The sequence below is a fragment of the Populus alba genome, chromosome 8 (genome assembly GCF_005239225.2).
Source record: "Populus alba chromosome 8, ASM523922v2, whole genome shotgun sequence".
Classification (NCBI taxonomy): Eukaryota; Viridiplantae; Streptophyta; class Magnoliopsida; order Malpighiales; family Salicaceae; genus Populus; species Populus alba.
The window spans coordinates 17140311-17162364 of NC_133291.1; the positions used below are offsets into that span (position 1 = coordinate 17140311).

The 22054-nt window shown below is 29.1% G+C and overlaps 1 protein-coding gene across 1 annotated transcript; it reads left to right on the forward strand.

Moving 5' to 3' along the window:
- Positions 1 to 15364: 15364 nt before the first annotated feature.
- Positions 15365 to 16316, forward strand: LOC118059277 (GATA transcription factor 15). The gene is made up of 3 exons (XM_035072118.2): positions 15365 to 15488; positions 15579 to 15701; positions 15804 to 16316. Exons 1-3 carry the CDS (start codon positions 15468 to 15470, stop codon positions 16071 to 16073), a joined length of 414 nt encoding a protein of 137 aa, XP_034928009.1. The 5' UTR covers positions 15365 to 15467; the 3' UTR covers positions 16074 to 16316.
- The last annotated feature ends 5738 nt before the right edge of the window (positions 16317 to 22054 follow it).

A 22054-nucleotide genomic window follows, 5' to 3' on the forward strand; every position in this document is an offset into this window, starting at 1 on the left:
CAATGACATGACACTAAGGAATGCTTATGAGCCCACAAAGGTCTTTAATTCACCAAATGGACTATTTGTTTTTGATGATAACAAACAATTAAAGGATTTAATATGTTTGTCAAATATTTTTAATATTATAAGGAGCTTCTTACCACATCAATTTAAACCTTATCACCCTTTTTGGATGCAATATGGAACTTTGAAGATGCCTAAGCTTAATTTGCTATATTAAAATTTTTAATCGGAACATCATCTAAAATGAAGTTTTATCCAAAAGATATTTTTAGTTGATGAAATTCATCAGCCAAAGTATTCTCATTTGCCAAAGCTTATATAGTCATAATATACCTTTTTAAAAAAATATATAATCACATATTTTGGTAATATCACTAAGCATATTTTAAATTAAGAGTAAAAAGTTATCTATTTTTAGCTAAAAAAAAACTTTTTTTTTTTATCAAATGTAAGTATTATATAAAAGATATAACAATATACAACTTTGGAACTTGTAAAAACTAGAATATAAAACAAAGATTGGAACAAAGGGAACAAGCTCTTAACACAAAAAGAAAAAAACCTGGAAGGAACCAAACTTTATCACGTGTTCTTACACTTTTATCTATTATTAGCTAAGGTGACAAACTTTGTAATTTTAGATAAGTATGCTTAATACTCAAGTTATTTTGCAACAACTTTTTTTCTTTCAAAATTTATGACGCTAATCATTTTTAACAAAGCAAGAAACACTTGGAATAACAAAATCTCTTATTTGATTTCTCTGTGTACATAACGACCATAAATGAGTTTTTCCCCCTATAAATAACCTTTTGATTTGATGAGAAAACTCTCTTTCACACTCTTCAACAATTTCACAATCTTACGTGATACCTGATGCTTTAGTTTTTCAAAAAGCTTTCTATTCAATCAAAAGCTTTAAACCCTAAATTACACCAAATCCATCTTTCACATTCTTGAGTTAGATTACAATTTCATAAAGATTTGAGCTTAATACTTTATTAGTCTAACCTCAAAGGTCTCTACAAAGGAGTATTTGTATTAGAAAGAATCCGAAAGTCTAATATGATATACCTAATGGATATGGATTAAACCAATAAGATAATAATATCCATTGAACCCCAAATTCAAATAAAAGCTCTAATATCTCTAAAAGGCCTAATAGTAACTAAAACAAATAAAGCAATGGCCCAACTAATTTAAATAAGCCTAAAGTCATTTCATAATTTGTTGGTAAATCAAAGCCTAAACTTCAAATGCATAGTTTTCTCTCGTCTTTAATGATTATAAGACATGTCATATATCACTACAAAGATATGAATGTATACTTTCTGATGCAACTAGAATCACATTAAAAATGTCTTATGTAACTTCTGCTAGGACCAAAACAATATCGAAAGTTAAACTTGCATATTTGAATATTCTTATTATAATCTTTATGTAATGTCTAAATGCTCACTAATAAGCTTTTATTGAACATGAATTAAATTAATGAAAGCTTGTTTTATTATTTAATATTTTTTTGAAGTCCATTTTATCTCATGTGTCTTAAAGAAGTTCATTGAAAGCCTATTTGAACCTCTTAGCCTTAAGTATTGTCATAGACCAACTTCAACCTTTAATGGATATCTTGGTGTTGTTTGTCACATCATTCTCTTTTGCTTGAATGATTCATCCTTAAATAATCACCTATATCAAATAAAGGAGATCATAAACATTGAATATAAACTAACAACATACTCACCTAGTAGATCCATTTTTGTAAACATTGTCATTAATCCGTTCCATGAATAATGAAAATGACTATATCCCCCGAAGGCATAAAATTTTGATCTCCCTTGTTTCAAGAAACTGTCTCCTTTCCTTCGCCTTATATGACCCAAACCCAATCTCCCAGTTCAAACCTTATTAATTTGTGTCCTTTATTAATTCTTAATCATATTGCTTATTCTTTTCTCTATATCTATGTTGTATCTTTGCATGTAAGTCTTTCACCATTCGTGCTTTTTTATTTACTATTTTAAAGACTAAGCCCTTTCATTAACAGGTAAAGAAATCAAGCACTATAATGGTGTTCAAACCTCGTTGTCGAGTTGCCTTGCACAAAAATCATAAACAATCCAAATGGTGAATAATTTCAGAAATAGAATGCACACTATGATTGTAAAAAATGTAAGTATATGACAATCAATTATCTTATTTTTAAGATTTTTTTAAATGACAGATCTTTAATAATGAGTTAAAGTCTTTTTTACTTCAGTTTTGATCATTTGTTTGTGAATGACAAGTAGGAAAAAATTTTAGTTCCTAATTATCCCAACAAAACCTTTCAAAAGCAAGCTAAAAACTTAACATCTCAAAAAGAGGCAATGCTCCTTGGAACCACACCATGTAATGAACTATCTCCCTAAAAAATAGATCCCATTATATTTAGTAGCATCATTAATTTTATGGCAAGGTATGAAACATGGCATCTTAGCAAATCCAATTTACGACAATAAATATGGAGTCTTTTCTTTTCTTTAACCTAGCGTATAATAAAAATAAAGTTCATAGAAATATCAATCAATGTTCCTTAGGAACATGTAAAAGGTATATAGAAAACTCGGGCATCACTTTAGACTTAGCTTTTTTATTTACATGTTATGTACCTATTACCAATTCTTTGCACATCTCTTTTCATGTTTAATTGAATAAAAATATTAATGCCAAAAACTTCTAAAATCTTTGTAATTCCAAAATGTCCCCATTAATCTGCCACCATGAGCTTATTGTACAAGCAAATTCACAAATTAAAAAATTAGGCACATATAATCTTTTTATCTTTTAAATAAAAAACCCATCATACCTAAAAAAAATCCATAGTTGCCGCATGTGGGGTCACATTGGAAATAAGTTTCATTGAAATTAGTTATCAGTTTCAAGATATAATTCTTTCATATAATCAAATCCTAAGAGTCTGGTATTCAAAGTTATTAAGAAGAACATGCTTTCATGATAATGCATCTCAAACTATATTTTCCTTACTTTTCTTGTATTTGATGACAAATGAGAATGTATCAATAAATTCTACTCACTTTGGCATGTCTACTATTCAAACTTATCTTTACTTTTTCAAGTGTCTCAAAGATTGGTGATCGCGTATGAATCACAAATTCCTTAGGCCAAATGGAAATGTTACCAAGTCTCAAAAGTCTTCACTAATGATACTAACTCTTTTGATTTATGTTGAATAGTTTAGAGTTGCATCATTAAGCTTTTCATTGAAATTAGGTTATGGGTCTTTTATCCTATATATCAAAAATAGTGACAATACCTATACCTGAAGCATCATATTCCAATCTTAAAAGTTTTTATAAAGTTAGGTAAAGCAATAATGGGTCAAAATAAGCCTTTCTTTTAACAAATTAAAAGCTTTCTCTTGTTTAATTTCCCATTTAAAACTTATTATCTTCTTTACAATTTCAGTTAAATTGAGAAACTATTGTACTAAAATCTTTCACAAATTTTCTATAAAAACTAGCCAATCTATGAAACGTTCTTACCTCACTTACCGTCTTAGGTGTAGGCCACTCTTTTATAGCCTTAACTTTAGCCTCATTCATCTTAACACATTTTGTACTAACACATATCCATGAAAAATAGTCTTTTCCATGCAAAAGTCACACTTCTTTAGATAAGCATAAAAACTTTCATTTCTAAGCATATCAAAAGCACTTGCCTTAAATGATCTACATGCTTATATAATCCTTCATTATATATCAATATATAATCAAAATAAATAACTACAAACCTACCAATGAATGCACATAATATATGGTTCATTAATCTCATGAAAGTACTGGATGCATTAGTAAGTCTAAAAAGCATGACTAATCACTCATACAAATCATATTTAGTTTTAAAAGTAGTTTTCCATTCATCACCTTCTTTCATTCTAATTTTAGGTGTCGGCCACTCTTTTATAGTCTTAATCTTAGCCTCATCCATCTCAATACCTTTTGCACTTATAACATATCTAAGAAAAACAATATTCTCCATTCAAAAGTCACACTTCTTTAGATTAGCATATAAACTCTCCTACACACTTTCCTTTCTTTTTTCTCTCCATACTTGCCCCCCCCCTTTTTTTTTTTACTTGAAGCCTTCAACTTTGTTTTTAATGGCCAAAACTTTACCTTTTGGTGTTTCACACTCACAACTCACCTTATTTTAACACATCCTCATCATTATATTATAACAAGGCGTATTCGGTTTCTTCTGCTTTTTTCAGCTTCAAGTGATCTTCATACACTTATCTAGGTGATAATGGTGCAAGCATGTACGTTTTCCCATCATTTTCCAATGTATACCAATTTTTAAAACCATCATACTTGGCTTTCCTGTCAAATTGTTAAGGTCTCCTCAATAATAGGGGTGCAACATGCATATGAACAACATTATATAAAACCTTATTCTTATATCTCCTTACTGAAAATGAGATTAAAACTTGTTTAGTCATCCTAACTTCTCCACATTCATTCAACTATTGAAGCTTATATTGTGTAGCATGCTTAGTAGTAGTCAAGTTCAACTTTCTAACCAAAGTTATGCTAACAATATTAGTACAAATACCATTATCAATAATCATGCTACATATCTTATTTATTTATATGACATCTATTATGAAAGATATTCTCATTTTGTTGCTTATCTTCTTCACTAACCTGAACATTCAAACATCTCTTTATAACCAAAGATTCATTATTAACAACGTATTCAACATTACTAGCATCTTTAAGTGTTGACATGCTTTCATATTTAGATTCATCACTAGCTGACTCTACTTCTCCATCATCTCTCAAAATCACAATCCTTTTATTTAGATATTCTAATGCATAATGCTCAAGTTCTTGACACCTAAAACACTTAATCTATTACTTATGCATTGACTGAACATTATTTCTTCTTTTTTCCTCTATAGCTGCCCTTTTTTTTTTTTAACATATAAGGGTTCATCAACTTTAGGTATTGCTATTGGCTTTGTCGTGCATTACTCTCTTTCCTAAAATTCAACTTTAAACCCTTATAACCCAATTAATCACCTAGTCTCGCACTACCTTTTCTTTTCAATTGTTTTTCCACCTTTATAGCCATATGCACTATATCTTCCATTTCTAAATAATGTTTTAATTTAACCACATTAGAAATATCTCTATTTAAATCATTTAAAAATTAGCAATTGTGGCTTCCTTATCTTCAGAAACATTAAATCGAATCACAAATGCTTCCATCTCCTTAAAAATACTCACAAACACTTTTAGAAACATTAGATATAAATCACCATGATCATCAATATTCTTCCCATTTGGCTGAAATCTACCACCGAACTCTCTCCTTGGTCATGTCTCATATAAGATATTTTGGTGTGTATATGACTTCCATCCATGTTTAACTACATCATCCTTATCATCATTGGAAATTTTAGATACACTTTCATCTAAAGGAGAAATTACTCGTCTAGTAGATTTTTTTAATTATTTAATATCTTCTTGAAGTTCTCCTTAACTCATGTGTCTTGAAGAAGTCTATTGAAAGCTTCTTTGTACCTCTTAGCCCTAAGTCTTGTCACTGGACCAACTATAATCTTCAATGGATCTTTTAGTGTTGCTTGGATCGCATCACATAGTTATAATGCTAAGGCTATGAATTCATTTTTTGTGCTTTTAATTAAGTGAAGATTACTAGGGTTAAGAGTTTTAAAATAAGTTTTGAATTTTGAAAGATTTTTTAAGTTACCCGTAAGGGAATAAGTCAAGTGAAAGATTTTAGATTAATAAGCCTTACAAGAGAATACAAACTCTTTAAAATGTATCTTTAATGAAAATATTTATAAAATACATACTAGGTTCATCACTTTTGTTTGGGAACTTGTTAGCCTAAGAAAAAAAAATCACCAATAAATAAATAATTGGTAAACTTTTTAAGATATTTTACCTAGAGCTTGAGAATTGATATGATCCATGAAAAGTTTGATCAAGAAAATTCAAATTCTAGTGTAATTGTGTCTATTATCTAGTTTTATGTTATCGAGCATAACTCTTAATCTGACTGTTGGACCAGACTAAAATTTTACCAGAAGTTTCTAGACATATTGTCACGGCTATAAAGAAGGGCATAAATCTTAAGAAGCTTAATTTTAATGAGTTCATTGGATCCTTAATAACTCATAAAGGAAAGATTAAGGAGCTTGAGGTGAACAATAATGGTATTAAAATAAATCCTTAGCTCTAAGATTAGAAAATGATAATGAGAACAAGGATGGATATAATGGTAAAGAAAAAGATGAAGAGATAGCCATGATGGCTAGAAAATCCATCAGATTTTTTAGGAATAAGAAGTATGGTGGAAATCAGAGAAATTTTTTAAGAAAAAAAAATATGATGAGGATAATCAAGCAAAATGGATGTTATCATATATTATGAATACAAGAAATGGGGTCATGCGAAGCAAGATTGCCTAAATGTCAAAGAGAGACCAAAGTTTGATAAAAAAAAAAAAAAAAGAAGAAGAAGCATTGAAGGCTTCTACTTAGGATGACGAGGATGCTAGCGCAACCTCTTCAAAAGATGATGATGATTTAGGATTGGAGGAATTAGCCAAATTGTAAATGGTGACTAATATTGACACCACCAAAGTAGCGATTTGCTTGATGGTTGCTAGCTCTCTCAATGATGACAAGGTAAATGAACTTAAACCTTAAATTACATTTGAAAATAACAAAATGCTTTTGATGAATTGTATCATGAATACCAAGAGTGCATAAGAAAAAAAAAATTAGTGCAAAGCGAACTTGATATATTTTCAAAAGATTTTTTATAATTTGCAAAAAAAAGAGATGCCTTATTAATAATGAATATTGGTTTCAAAAGGCAACTAGATTTTGGAATATGCATCTAATTTATAAATTTTGAACGAGAAATTAGTCAAAGAAAATGAAAAATTGAAAGCTCAAGTTATTGATCTAAATTCTATTTTTTGACTAAATTTACTAAAGGAAATGAGAACCTAGATTAACTTCTACATAATCAAAGATGCATGTTGAGAAAAGTGGTTAGGGATATAAATCAATGAAAAATAAAAAACTTAAACTTCTTTGTTAAAGCATCAACATCTTTAAGTTTATGTAATTCTTATGAAAAAAATAGTTTTCATGAAAAAACATTGCATTCATAAGAATATTTCAACTAAAAAATTTTATTTGGGTGCCAAAAGACACATTTACTAACCAAAGTGGAACCATGGGATTATAGGTACAAAAATCAAATGCTATGATCTTTTTCTTGTATAAAAAGAAAGACAAGTGGTATTTTGATAACAAATGTTCAAGACATATAATGGGTGGCAACCCAAAATCACTTTCATTAAAGAAAAGAATGTTGAACATGTAACATTTAGAGACAATACCAAAGTAAAGGTAAAAGGTATCGGTAATACTAGAAGTTCCTCTACTATTGAGCATGTTTTACTTGTTGATGGCTTAAAGTACAATATGCTTAGTCAATTATGTAATAAGGGTAATATAATTATTTTCTAATCTTTACATTGCTTGGTAATTTGAATAGACTTGGAAACACTTATGTGATTAACTTTAATGAGATTGATTATGATGTTAAGTGTTTTAGTGATATGGTAGACTTACCTTGTATTTGGCATAAAAGACTTGGACATGTAACATGGAATTACTTCAAAAGTTATTAAATTAAGAAAGAGCTTGTGAGAAGACTTCAACAACTTGAGTAAAAACAAGAAGTGATTTATGATAATTGCCAATATAAAAAGTAAGTCAAAAGCTCATTCAAAGCCAAGAATCATGTCTTCACAAATTGAGCACTATAACTTCTTCATATGGACCTATTCTGTCTCATGCGTGTTTCAAGTCTTGGTGGAAAGAGATTTGCATTTGTTATAATATATGATTATGCTAGGTTTACAAGGGTTTTCAATGAGCTTCACCTCAACAACTCATTCATCCCTATTTTATATCCCTTTATTTCTTATTTAACATCATTTTTGCTAGATTAATATATATATATATATATATATAATATATATATATATATTGTGTATTTTTAACTAATAAGGCCAATATTTGTTAGTTTGAAGTTTGATTTTATATGTTTTAATTGAGAAAACATAGTTGGCTATAGATTTATGGTTTTTATGGGTGGTTAATTTCATTAATTTTGGTTGGGTCCTTTAATGAGTTTTTCTATAATATATGATTACTTTATTATGTTTGATTTGTGATTAATTAATTTTATGGTTTATTTTTATAGGTTTGATTCATTATTTAAATTGAAAAGATGTTTATTATAAAAAAAATTCAAAGCATTGAAAGAGTAATTACAAAAATAAATGAGAAACAAGAGAGATTATATATATTTGAGAAGGTAAAAAATATTCATATTATTTTTATGGGTTTGGATGCGATTTTTTCTTTCATCTCTATACTTATCTCTTTATGAAGTTGCCTTTATAAAACAGATATTAATGATTAAACATTGAATACTTTAAAATTTCTTTATTCCTCAAGTTGTTCCTGTTTCTACCAAATAATATTGATATAGAATTAAAAACTACTAGTTATTTGACCCGCATTTCAGCAGGAGTTGGATAATTTCTCTCTCTATCTTTTTTTTTTAAAAAAGAAAATATACAGGTTTCTCCAACATGTTTTTTTACAAAAGAGATTCTATACATGCATTTAATTAAATACATGAAGAACAATATATGCAAATAAATGAAAAAAAATAAAAATAAAAAATATTAACGTGTTTATTAAACTCAGCTTAGATAATTCTTTTTCAAATACAAAAGAATAAATGAACAGGTGTTGTCAACAAACTTCTTGACATTAAGAAAAAATAAAATAACTATGAACGTAACATCCAATTTTGTATTTTAGATTCTACTAAAATTTGAATAAAATTTTCCCTGTATTAGAACCATACCAAGTTATTAACATCTACAAACCTATCATAAATATCATCACAACACATTGTCCCATTAATTATTTTACTCACTTCATTCTAAGCTCCTCATAACACTATGTAGTGATTCAATCATAACTGGAGTTGTAAGACTTGATTTTAAGCGCGGTCTGTTTTGTTAGAAACTTAAGACATAAGACTAAAACTTTTATAAAGGGTGATGATATATATAGCAACATATGAGATTGTCTTGTAGGTTCCAGGTTAGACATTTCTTTAGTTTTTAGTCCATATTTGGAGTTTCATAGCTCTAATATATGCAAAACTAGCTACATTTGAAAGCTAGAATTCATACCAACAACTTTTGTTGAAGATATGTATATCAAACTTTATCATTTTTAGAGTCAAATTACAGTTGGAAGTCTGGTGATAAATTTGTCCTGTTTTTAGTTTGTCACATTTACAAGCAACAAAGTGTTTTAATGTATTTCTTAATCATTCAAGATACCCATTTCTTTTTAATATCCTTTTTAATACCATTAAACATGAATCTTACATAAATCAAACTAATCAAATCTATCATTTATAGACAAAAACTCCCTCAATCAAACCATGATTCAATGACTACACATAGTAAACAACATCAAAACACGCAACTAAGTTTCATAATCTAAATTTCACATGCACTAACAATTTCAACACATCTCATATCACATATTTTTTTAATCTAAGCAAGTTGGATGAAGTTCTTACCCTTGATGGATGATGAATCAAAGAGACAAATATAAGTATAAACTAAGTTGTCTTTACTCTTTTCTCCTGTCACTTTCCTCTAAAACCCTCACTTACAACCCATACTCTCTTAAACCCTTAATGTTTTTTGGTGTTTTTTGATCTCATAGATCCCTTAAATCTATTTTTATTTTAGTGTTTATCAAGAAATTTATGAGAACGTTTTAAGGATTCCTCCTCTCTCCCTCATATAAATGGCCAGTTGGAACTTGGTTTCCTTTGGAAGCCAAGTCTCTTATTTGTACCATATAAATCCTTTATTTATATATAGGCCCTCATGGTTTTTTATTTACACATTAGTCGCACATCTTCTTGTTATTTACATATTAACCCCTCATTTTCACATTGACTAAAAATATTTTCTTTATTCTTACACTGGCCCAATATTTTTCTTTAGTTTTACATTGGCCCATTTAAAGTCTTTTCTCAATCTTTTTCATCCTTTTCTTTCAATTAGAGTTTTCTTTGGATTTAATCATTTATTTCAAGGTTAAATTGTCCCTAGATCCACCATCAAATTATTCTAAATTTAAGTTGAGCTATTACGAATTCTCATTGAATGTATTCCAATATATTTTTCTCACGTAAACAGTTTATTCCAAATTCCAAAAGCTATCATCTTCCCTACATAAGAATTTTGTTTCTATTCATTTAACATATTATGTATTTTACTATTTGTGCATATTATATCGAAAGGTTTACAATTAATCAAAACATCAATGATTACACATAATAAAATACAAAAAGTATAATATGCTTGCACTCTGCTGCGACTTAGGTCATGAGATTGTAATAATCTTCTAAAAAGCAAATCGGGGAAAATTAATCATACAAAAACAAACAAGAAACGTATCATGAAGACCAATTCAAAATAAACCAAATGCTTTTAAAATAAAATTAAACATGGCACCTTTTTTTTTTTAATATGGAAAACAACAATATTTTGATCAATATAGGTTTTATGACTTAACATGTCAAACCTGCGACTTGAGATGGTCTCTATTCAAAAGTACGAGGATCAAATATGATAGAAAAAAAAACTGAAGAAGGATGAAATCATAAAAAAAAAATCAATTCTAAAAATCATATCACATAAAACACATAGTTAAATTGAAGGGCTACTTTGAGAATTTGGAAGGCCAAATGTCTAAATCGAGAAAAAGAAAGAAAAAAAGAAAAACAAAAGTTGTTAGCACCAAACGGGAGATCCGTTGACCATACATGCCACCCAGAAATGGAAGGGTTCATCGAGATAATTCGAACATTGCCCTTAAAGCCGATGTTTAACCGTTAAGGGACACCACTTGCATCTTCTAAAGAGAGTGGGCATTATCCACATGCCAATACCTTTTTTTAATAACATTTGATGAGAATCAGATAGCATCACCAAAGGATCTATTAGAGGTATTGATTGGTTTTATTACGAGGTCTAAAACTAAAAAGACCTGAGAGGAATTGATTGGGCTGATTCAAGATGTTTGAGTTAAAAAGTTTCAAATTTATCAATACTAGAACTTCATGTATTGTTTAAGCCATACTATGGATGAAAGCTTACTACAATTCAAGTTGGGATGGAAACTAGACATCTCAAGCTTTCCATCCATGTATGGTAGGCTCAGTAACACATCCAAACAAAAGAGAACAATGTGTTTGATAACAAGCTTGAAATCTATCAAAAAACAAGAAAAATTAGAAAATAATTTTTTTTTCATGTGATTTGTGGATTCTTACAAGGAAAATATCTAATTACATGTGAAATCTTTATTTTGCAAAGTTCCTTACTTTCCTAAGAAAATCAATTAGGAAACAATCATTATTTTTTCAAGGATTCCTTATGCAATAGCAATTCTTATTTTTCAAGGACATTAGAGGCAATTTTGAACGTATTCTTTTTAATGTATGGTTTTATGCTAAAAAGATTAATTTGTTTTATCTAACAGTTGAATCAAACTAAAATTTTTTTAGAAAATTCTAAAGACCTTTTCTTCTATAAGGTTAAAATTTTGTAATGATCTAACATAAAAAAGGCCTTATAATAAAGACTCGAAGCTATTGTACAAGAATTGTATTTAATTTCCTAGTTGATATGATTTTTTTTTCTATTTTTTTGTAGAACTTTTGTTATTTTTTCAATATTTTTAGGATGTTTCACCTAGTATAAATAGAGTTATTTAACATGTATTGAGGGTTTTTTTTTTTCTTATAGACTTTGGTTTTGGAAATTATTATTGTGAGTGTGAGGTTTTGCTTATACTTTTGGTTACTTGACACGACCAAAAAATTGATGTCTTCTTCCAAGTGTAATAGTGTCGAAGTAATAAATAACCCGGCAAGATCGGGGTTGAACCACAGGGAGCTTAATTATATAAATTATAGACAACAATAATACAACAACAACAACAATAATAATAAGAATAGTAGTAGTAGTAGTAGTAAAGAAGAAGAAGTAGAAGTTGATGAAAACTTTGAGATGAAAGATTAATGTAAGGATTAAACAATTATAAAAACAAATGTCAAGGTTAGAGGATCCACTAATAGTATTTCAAACAAGTATATTATAAACTCTTATTATTCAACTGGAAACCACACACAAAGGAGGTTCCGATCGGATGATTTATCATTAATAGCTCATTATAAATTGTTAACATGATCATATTAATTATCTTATTTAAGTAACACCAAACTTTTAAATATTGTCAGGAATTTATGATGCCTAAATTATGTTAATAACAAATCAAGTTCCTTTCATAGCACAGGTGTAGGTAATACCATACGTTGGGCTATGAGAGTGCCAAGCATTTGTTGTACCAAGTGTTATACAACACAAATCTAGATTAACCATTTAACAAGCAAGATATTAAGAATTAATAAGATAAAAAGATAAGACATGTTAACAACAAACTTTCTTGGATATAAACATTGGAGTCTATGTTGAGTTTATACTATACATATTCTAACACCATTAGTGAAACCTTTTCACCTTGACATAATAAACATAGTTAAACATAATGAAGAAGAGAAACATAAATAAGATACAAGTTAACTAAGTAAAGGAAAGGAAATGAAAAGCATAAACAAGATATTAATGAAAGCAAAACTTAAGAATTACAAAAAATATGTAAAGAGAGAGAGAACAAGAGAAAATTCTTGATCTGAACAACAAAGCTCCTAAATGCATGGCAAATGCCTCCTTTTATAGGCCAAAATTTGAAACTATTAATTTGATGTCTAATTATTGAGTGAGTGGCCAACTCTTAACTTACTGAAAATCATTATCTTCTTATCTGAATAAAACGTCATTGCTAGCATCAGAATAGGAACCAAACCATCTACACTCATGAAAGTTATAGAAAATTGTCTTATATTTTCAGGAAAAAAAGTTGAGGCCATTTGGACTTCTAGAACTTGAGATATGGGCTGAACACTGAACAATGTCTAGGCTGTAGGACAGATTCGAACTTCTTCGCTGTTGCTATAATTTGGACTTGAAAATAGCCTTTTTTAAATCTTGGACTCCACATGAAAGTTACAGGCCTATGTCTTACTGAATCTGTCCAAAACATTGAGGTCATTTGGACATTTAGAACTCGAGATATGACCCAATTACCGAACATTGTTCCAGTGTGGACTGCACCGACATCTCTTTTTTGAGTTTGACCCTCTCTTTGTCATTTCAATTTCAATACTTAAACTCATCAATCAATCTTTTTATTTATGTGATAGGCCTGCATTTAAGATAAATATTTACCATAAATTAAAGGTATATTATATTTTTAGGTATGTTATTATAAAACATGTTTTAGTTAAGGAGTTATTGATATTTTAAGTGCAAAATGATGATATAAAACCTTGTTAAAAATGCACTTTTAAGTATTAATTATTACTCATTGAACTTTTCTTGGATTTATCAAAGATCAATTGTCTTTGCGATATTCTTCCTTTATACAACCAGTTCATGATTCATTATAATAATAGGGTTGGGTTGTTTTTCATCCAATAACTTTAAACACCTTGGTTCATGTAATCATTGTGTAGGGTTCTTTATCGTAACTTGATTTTTAGCTTTTTTTTGGTTATTCTTTCTTGCGTATGGATTCAAGGATTCTTACCTTCTGAGGTCACATCAATATTTATATTTATACAATCACTAAAATGCCAATTCATCAACCTGATTATGACAAAAAAGCCATAATAAAAAATATAAAAATACCCCTGGATGTGAGTTAAAAAACATTAAACTTTTTAAGGGTATTTAAGTGATTCTACTATGCTTAAGAAATTGAAAATACAAAAACATCTTTGCACGCTAATTTCCTTTTTAAAATGATTTTAAGGGTAAAAACAGTCAATTCAGCATGCCTTAGAAGTGTAAAAAGACTTATTTGCCTCTTCTAAATTTGATAATGACTAATAAACCCGGCAAAATTAATAAATTACTCTTAATAACTAGTTGTATGATTTATTTTTGTAAGAGCAAAATAAATTGTCACAGCACTTTTTAATTCTGTACTCACCATGAAAAAAGCATAGGAATTATCAAGAAATTTTATCCCTCAACCCGAAAACAATTATACATGTGTCGTGAGATTAATAGTTTAATTATGTATTATGCATAGCGGAAAAACATCAATGTCTTGTTTGTTTGTCAGGGAAAGCTCACTTTGAAGTTTAAGCTACTGAATTTGCCAAGATTGTCATTATCATTTGTACTTGTGCTATCATAAAGTTAGCAGCAGGACATAGATATTGCCAAGCTTGGTGTCTGGATGCCCTTATTGATGCCTGTTTTAAACATAAAGGGTACTTCCTCATAACATCTATTTCAGCATGTGATAAAATGGCACGTTATTTGGAGAAAAACTAATCTTATGCGTAATGTATATAATAATCTTGAATTATTAAGTGAAAAATGTTGTAAATTATTATGAAATGCTAAGATGCAAGCGTGATGTCCACATAGAGGATGTTGAAAATAATTTATTCCTAGAAAAAATAAAATAAAAAATAGTAAAGCAGCCTCCATGTTGACCAAATTAAACAGTAAAAGACGGAACACATGACCACACAATCATTTTCTTCATAAAACTATCAAAATAGAGCAGCCATTTTGCGAGCCAAAAAACCCTCCATACTGGCGCCAATATTTTTTCTCTTTTTCTTGGTTGAGACAAAAAATAATTCCCACCCAATGGCGCCCTTTTTGTTTTCAGCAACAATTTCTTTTTGGCGGGTGGTCTTTAAGTCAAAAGGCTTCAAAAAAGCAGTGGCATTTATGTCATTTGGTGATTCGGACAGGCTAGGGTTTCGAGTCCCATTTATAAAGAAGCCCCTTTCGTTTAGATATGCCAGCGTGCGGTTTGTTGTGTGTGTCTGTCGGCTCTCTCTCTCTCCCCCCCTCGGTGAATGTCGGTTCATTTAAAATCGACACTCTTATCACTCACCAAACCATTTCCTGATTCTTGATCCTTACACATTAGTAGCGTGCTTGTCTGAGTTACTGATTTGCTTCTACTCTTGATCTCTCTTCCTCCAAATCCACAAATCCTGTCAGATCTCCCTGTTCTGATCAGTAGAGCTCTTAGTGAATCCCCACTTTCGAAGTTCAAACTCAATCATTAGTGTTATTCAATACCTGCTTGAGGAAAATCGTGTTTTAGGAACTGGGTTGTCTTTAGATCTCAACATTTGTTCCTTACAATGTTGGATCCAGCTGACAAAGTGAGTAGCTTCTAGCTGGTTTATTGATCTGATCTCTTATCAATCTTGATCCAAATCAGACCTGATTTTTTTCACTCTTATTGTTTTCAGGGATCAGAGTCTGAAGAAATGAGTATCAATTCACAAGAAACAGAGAGCCCGCTAAAAAAAACTTGTGCTGATTGTGGTACTTCAAAGACTCCACTTTGGAGAGGTGGTCCAGCTGGTCCAAAGGTGATTTAATTTAATCATAGATCAGATCAGGCCTTTTTTTAATGATTTCTGTATGCCCTTTGATGTGATATTAAATTTCTGTTCTTTTCTTATCTTTTGCAGTCGCTGTGTAATGCTTGTGGGATTAGAAGCAGAAAGAAGAAGAGGGATATTTTAGGGTTGAATAAAGGGGCAGCAAATGACAAGAGAGCCAAAAAGGGAAGCAATAATAATGGCTCAAGTAACAACAACAACAAGCAATTAGGTGATGGATCAAAGCAGAGATTATTGGCACTGGGCAGAGAAGTTTTGATGCAAAGAAGAAAGCTAGGTGAAGAAGAGCAAGCTGCAGTGTTGTTGATGGCATTGTCTTATGGGTCTGTTTATGCTTAATAAGAGTCGATAATTTGTGTTAATAAGGGGATTGAGAATGTATTAGCTGACTAGATTCTAAGTGCGTGTTGTTATTTGTTGTTAAATTTTTTTAGTATTAGTTATCATTTTTTTTAGGTGATTTGGGCTAACAGTGTCTGGGATTGTTGGTGGAGTCGAGTTGTGTAGCCATTGCAAGAGCTCCTAAAATGTTGAGATCTGATTCTATTTTTCCTAACATTAGTAGATTTCTTAACTGAATCATGTGATTGCCTCTTTCATCATGCGGTATGTTCTTGCTTTCCCATGTTTTATTATATGGCTAAATAACAATCTTGGATGTTATCCTTGATAAAAAAAAAAATCAATCGAGGAGGAAATTCACCATTAGAGGACGTTTTCTAGTCTGAAATACAATCCCACTTATAGTGTCATTCTTTGAAGAGGATAAAGAGGATACTAATTATATAAATGATATTCAACCAAACCATGTCTCTGTGTAAGAAGCGGCAGTTTGAAAGTAATACTAATACTTGTACTGTAAGCCAACAAACTTTCGGAGGTAGGTTTTAAAGTATGCCCGTTGAGATTCCATTCAGACCTTTAAGCTGGGTATGATTTTGGTATCTAATTTGGAGTTGACTTGGGTTTAACTTTTTGTGATTAAAAAAAAAAAAAAAAAAAAAACTAACGATGAAGTTAAAATAGAAAGGAAGAAAAAAGATTGACCGCCAGCCACCGGAACAAACAAGATGCAAATTTTATAGTTAAAAGTTTTATCATTCGAGTTAAAATTTTCTACGAGGGGTGTAGATAGGAGTTTTGTAAATATATTATACTAGTGGACAAATTTGCTTAGTTTATTATAATAAGATTGTAATTAAAAAACATAATTAGTATGAATTGGTAGTTTATCATCATAAAACTATGTTAAACAAAAAATATCCTAGAAAATACTAGAGTTAATATATAGTTTATAATGAAAGGTATTTACTTCTTAAAGTGTTTTAAAGTAATGAATCTTTTATTGTTATCAATAATGAATATTGTTTTTAAGACTTGGTGCTTCTTATTTGTGCAATTAAGATATATATATATATATATATATATATATATATATATATATATATATATATATATATAATATGTCTTCCAAGATTTTAATATCATCATCTTGGTTTAGATACATTTCTAAATCAAGATCTTTGAACCAAAGAATATGAAACTAAAAAATCTAAGCTCTGGATTTGAGAGGAAAACCAAAGCATAAAATGAAAATAAAACACTAAAATATGAGGTGGGGAAGAGTGTAAAAATATGAAAAATTCTTATTTTAAACTCTTCTTTCACCCTTCATTTTATAATGAATTTTGAAAGTTTAAGGGTTTAAGGGTTGAAGAGTTAATAAGAATTAATTCTCACCATTATCAACAATTGATTAGCCACCATAAATCAATAATTAAATCTAGAAAAATCAAGGGTTATTTGAGTGGGAAAACTAAGGGTTTTTTTAGATTAATTTCTCATTCACTCATAATTTGTTTATTCAAAACAAATTTCCAACAACCCCCAACAAGAATGAAAATTGTCTCACTATTTTAAAAACAATTTAAAGATTTGTTGAGAGATACTGATTTGTTAGATTACTACATCAAGATAGGTAGCTTTTGATTTTGAACCTTTCTTAGTGAAATAGTATCTGATATACTCGGCTAAATAGTAAACAAGATGTCTTGAACTATGCAGCTTTTTATGTAAACCAAGTCAATAGTACTCATATAGTTCTCTGCCTAGATATTTCCTTTGGTTTTCACTGTTGTGTTAATTTTGGCCCAAAACGACTTTTGAATTTATGAATACTTTAGAGAATTTAGCCTTTATCGAAATTCTCAAAGAAATGACCATATTTCACACTCGTATATGTGATCTTTCATTAAGAGTATTCTTGGTACCCTAATTAGTGTACCAAGATATGAAAATCATTAAGAGCTAAGTTCATCATTAATCACGCTGTAGCTAGCACTTATTTCATCATAAAAATAATCAGGAAATAATAATTTTTTAGTGTTACTGAGATTGTTATAGACTTAATTTTTCATTTGAACCTAGATCTTGGAATCTCTAATCAACCAAGTATGGTTACCATCATTACACCTTTTCATCTTTTAAAAAGCTTTAAGCCCATTCCCCTCGATGAATTATACACAAGCTCTCTCATTAAACCTTTGGTTAGTGGATTCACAATATTTTCCTTTGAGTTTACATAGTTAATAAAAATAATTTCATTTGAGAGCAAGTGTTTAATGTTATTATATCTAAACTTCCCATTATACATACTACTTTGTGCTATTCTAATTGCTGGCTAACTATCACAATGGACAAAAATAGTTGGCACTGGTTTTGGCCAACATGAAATATCTTTTAAGAAATTTTAAATTCATTCAGCTCCTCTCTAACTTTATCAAGAGCAATAAAATTTGATTCCATCATGGATATAACGATACATGTTTGTTTGGAGGATTTCTATGACACAGCTGCTCCACCAAGTACAAAGACATCCACTTGTGGATTTCAAATCCTTAGTGTCGAATATCCAATTTGCAGCACTATAACTTTCTAGTACTACCGAGTAACCAATTTAGTATAGCCTATAATTCAAGGTGTACATAAATACTTGAGTACCATTTTAGCCTTCTAATGATCCATACTTGGATTACTTGTAAATCTACTAAGTTTACTAAGTACACAATATCAGGCCTTGTAGAGTTCATAGCATACATTATTCGAGATTATTCCTATTGGTTTATTCTCTTACCTTTATTCTTAGACATATATACACTTATATCGATTGGTATTTTGACAGTGCTATTGTCATCTTTAAAAAATTTCTCAAGAATTTTCTCAACATAATGAGATTAGGACAATACCATTCCATTAGATGTCATACTCTAGTATGACATTTACAATGACATCTACAATACTTAAATCTTTTATGTTAAACTTGTTAATTAATATTTTCTTAGTAGACTTGATCAAATGATCATTATTGCCTAAAATTAGCATATCGTCCACACATAAATATACAATAACATAGCTTATTAATAGTTAGGCTACTAATGTTCATATGAAAGTTATTCTTGACACATGTGAATATGTGTCTAAATAATTCACACCTTCTTGTTGTTTAAAAACTTTAACAACAAGTCTAGTTTTATATTTATCAATAATGTCATCAGCTTTCATCTTTCTTTTAAAGATTCACTTATGGTTTAATAGCTTACTTCCAAGAAGAAGTTTCACTAATTTCCATGTATGATTATTCATAATGGATTTAATTTCACTATTGATTGCCTCCTTCCAATAAAAAGCTTCCAGATAGGAAATTGCCTCAGAGTAGGTTCAAGTTTTATTTTCTAATAAGTATGTTAAAAAAATCAAAAACTAAGTATTTTGATCATTTTTACTCTTTTACTCTTTCTAAACTCAACTTCATCATCTTCTAATTGATGATAATTACTTGAGCTAGCCATAATCATTCTCTTAAGTAAATAATTTTCTTGTGTTTCCTTCCATGGAAACACATTCTTAAAGATATAACATTCTTTGATTCTATAATAGTATTAGAATGAATATCCTTAATTAAATTATATAAAAGAAATTGACAAGCACTACCATTGTATGCATATCTTATAAATACATAATTCACAGTTTTAGATCCTATCTTAAACCTTTTAGGATCAAGTATTGATATCTTTGCAAGACACCCCCATACTTTGAGGTATTTGTAGGAAGGTATTCTACCTTTGCACAATTCATATGGTATCTTATCTAACTTTTTATGAGGTACTTTGTTAAGTTTATAATTGACAATTAAAATTGAATCCCCCCATAAGTTCTAAGGTGCTTTCAAACTTATCAATATGACATTCATTATTTCTTTTAATATTCAGTTATTATATTCTGCAATGTCATTTTTATTTTGGTGAATAAAGAGTAGTAGTTTAGAGGATAATACCATACTGGGAACATAACTCATCAATTTGTGCTTTGTATTCTCCACCTTTATCACTTTTTATTACTTTTATCTTTTTGTTAAGTTGATTTTTAACTTTATTCGTGTAATGTTTAAATATATTAAGAGCTTTATCCTTGCTCCTAAGTAAATAGTTATAACAATACTTTGTGTAATTATCTTAAAAGTAATATAATACCTTTTCTTTTTCACTTCTAGTCTGCACAAACTTTAAATCACCAATATCTGAGTGATTTGAAAATAAGGTTTTATAAATTTTGATTCTACACAAATTTCTCACTTAGGATTTTTTTAAAATAAAAAATCATATTTGATAATAATTCATGATTTATTAACCTTTGCATAGAATTATAATTCACATAACTTAACTTGTCATGCCACACATCACAAGACTTAATCAAATAAGAAGAAGATACAATTTTATTCTTATTCTCATCAATGGTCATTACATTCATTTTAAAGAGGTCATCATAATGATGCCTTTTTTATATAAACACATCACTCTTAAGTATAAATTTATCAATCTCAAACACTATCTTAAATCTATTTTTGTTCAACAATAAGTTCTTCCTAATATTAGCAACATGAATACATTGTTGAATGTGAGCAGCTTTCTAGATGTCATATTCAATATGACCTTTTTAACATTTAGTACCTTAAAGGTTACTGAGTTCTCTATGTATAAGTTGTGTCCATCCACTTCTTTGTAAGTAGAAAACATCCCCTTCTTGGCACATAAATGTCCTGTAACACTAGTATGAACCCACTACTGCTCATAATTGTATAATCAAGTTGACTTTAAAAAACAAAAAAACATGTTCATTTCTAAAAATTCATTAGCAAGGTTCTCAACCTCGTTGATATTGGTTTCAATAATAATTTATTTTCTTAGGTTGCTTTGTTAAATATTATTTTGTTCACTGTAATTTGTTCATTTATCACCATTTCACTTATAAACTATAGCGTATATAAAAATAGTATCATGTGAATAATGTCTTCACTAAATAAGTTGTCAGGAAAGATTGAAAGGGGTCACAAACGGCTCCACTTAAAACCCAATTTTTTTAGACAGAAACTTACTAGATTGTATTTATTCACTGCACTAACTTTTTTGTATATGTAAATAATAATATATACATGAAAATGTTGTATACAAGAACAAATCTAGCAATATAAATTTGATGTTATTCTTAGATTTAGAAATTTACCGACTATTAGCCTTTTCATAACGACAACTTCAACCTTGAACGTTTTGTTAAGAGCTTTTCAAAGTGCCTATGCACTTTTAATTGAACTATATACATCATATTGTGTATTGTTTAATCTATTCAAAAAATATATATTTTTTAATTTGTGAAATCACTATGATTCCATACATCCAAAGCTATCATAACAATGAAATTAAATTTATTATTTGACAACTTAATGTTTTTCCTACAAGAACTTAGCCAAGTTTAAGGTGGGCATATAAATCAACATTTTATGTTGTCACAATTTAAAGTTCAAACCATTGAACTTTTAAGGTTTCTCACTTTGCACCATAAAAATATAATGGTGAGATCCTCATTACCGAAGTAGTATTTGTTGAAGTAATATTGGTTAGAAAAATCAATTCTTGAGTTAAAAAGCACGATATAAATTATAAAAACAATAGCTAATAATATTTATAAATAAATATTTTAGGTCCACAACAAGCAAGTAATATAATATAAAACTTGAAATAGAAAAACTTGATAAACAAAAATATTTAAATTATACAAGATAAAAATAAACACTTTTGTTTATTTTAGTTCAAATTAAACATGCATTATGTCAAAACATTATGTTTAAACAAGAAAGACAAAATGCATGATTATACCAACAAGTATGCAAGTAACATGTATAAACTAAACAAAGATATAACCATTGTTTATAGAAGCTTAGTTCATAAAATATATATCATGCAACAAGTCCAAGAGATTCAAATAAA

Coding starts and splice junctions, on each gene's coding strand:
- LOC118059277 (XM_035072118.2), top strand. CDS start 15,468: ATGTTGGATCCAGCTGACAAA. Junction 15,489..15,578: donor TGTTGGATCCAGCTGACAAA/GTGAGTAGCTTC, acceptor TATTGTTTTCAG/GGATCAGAGTCTGAAGAAAT. Junction 15,702..15,803: donor GTGGTCCAGCTGGTCCAAAG/GTGATTTAATTT, acceptor TATCTTTTGCAG/TCGCTGTGTAATGCTTGTGG.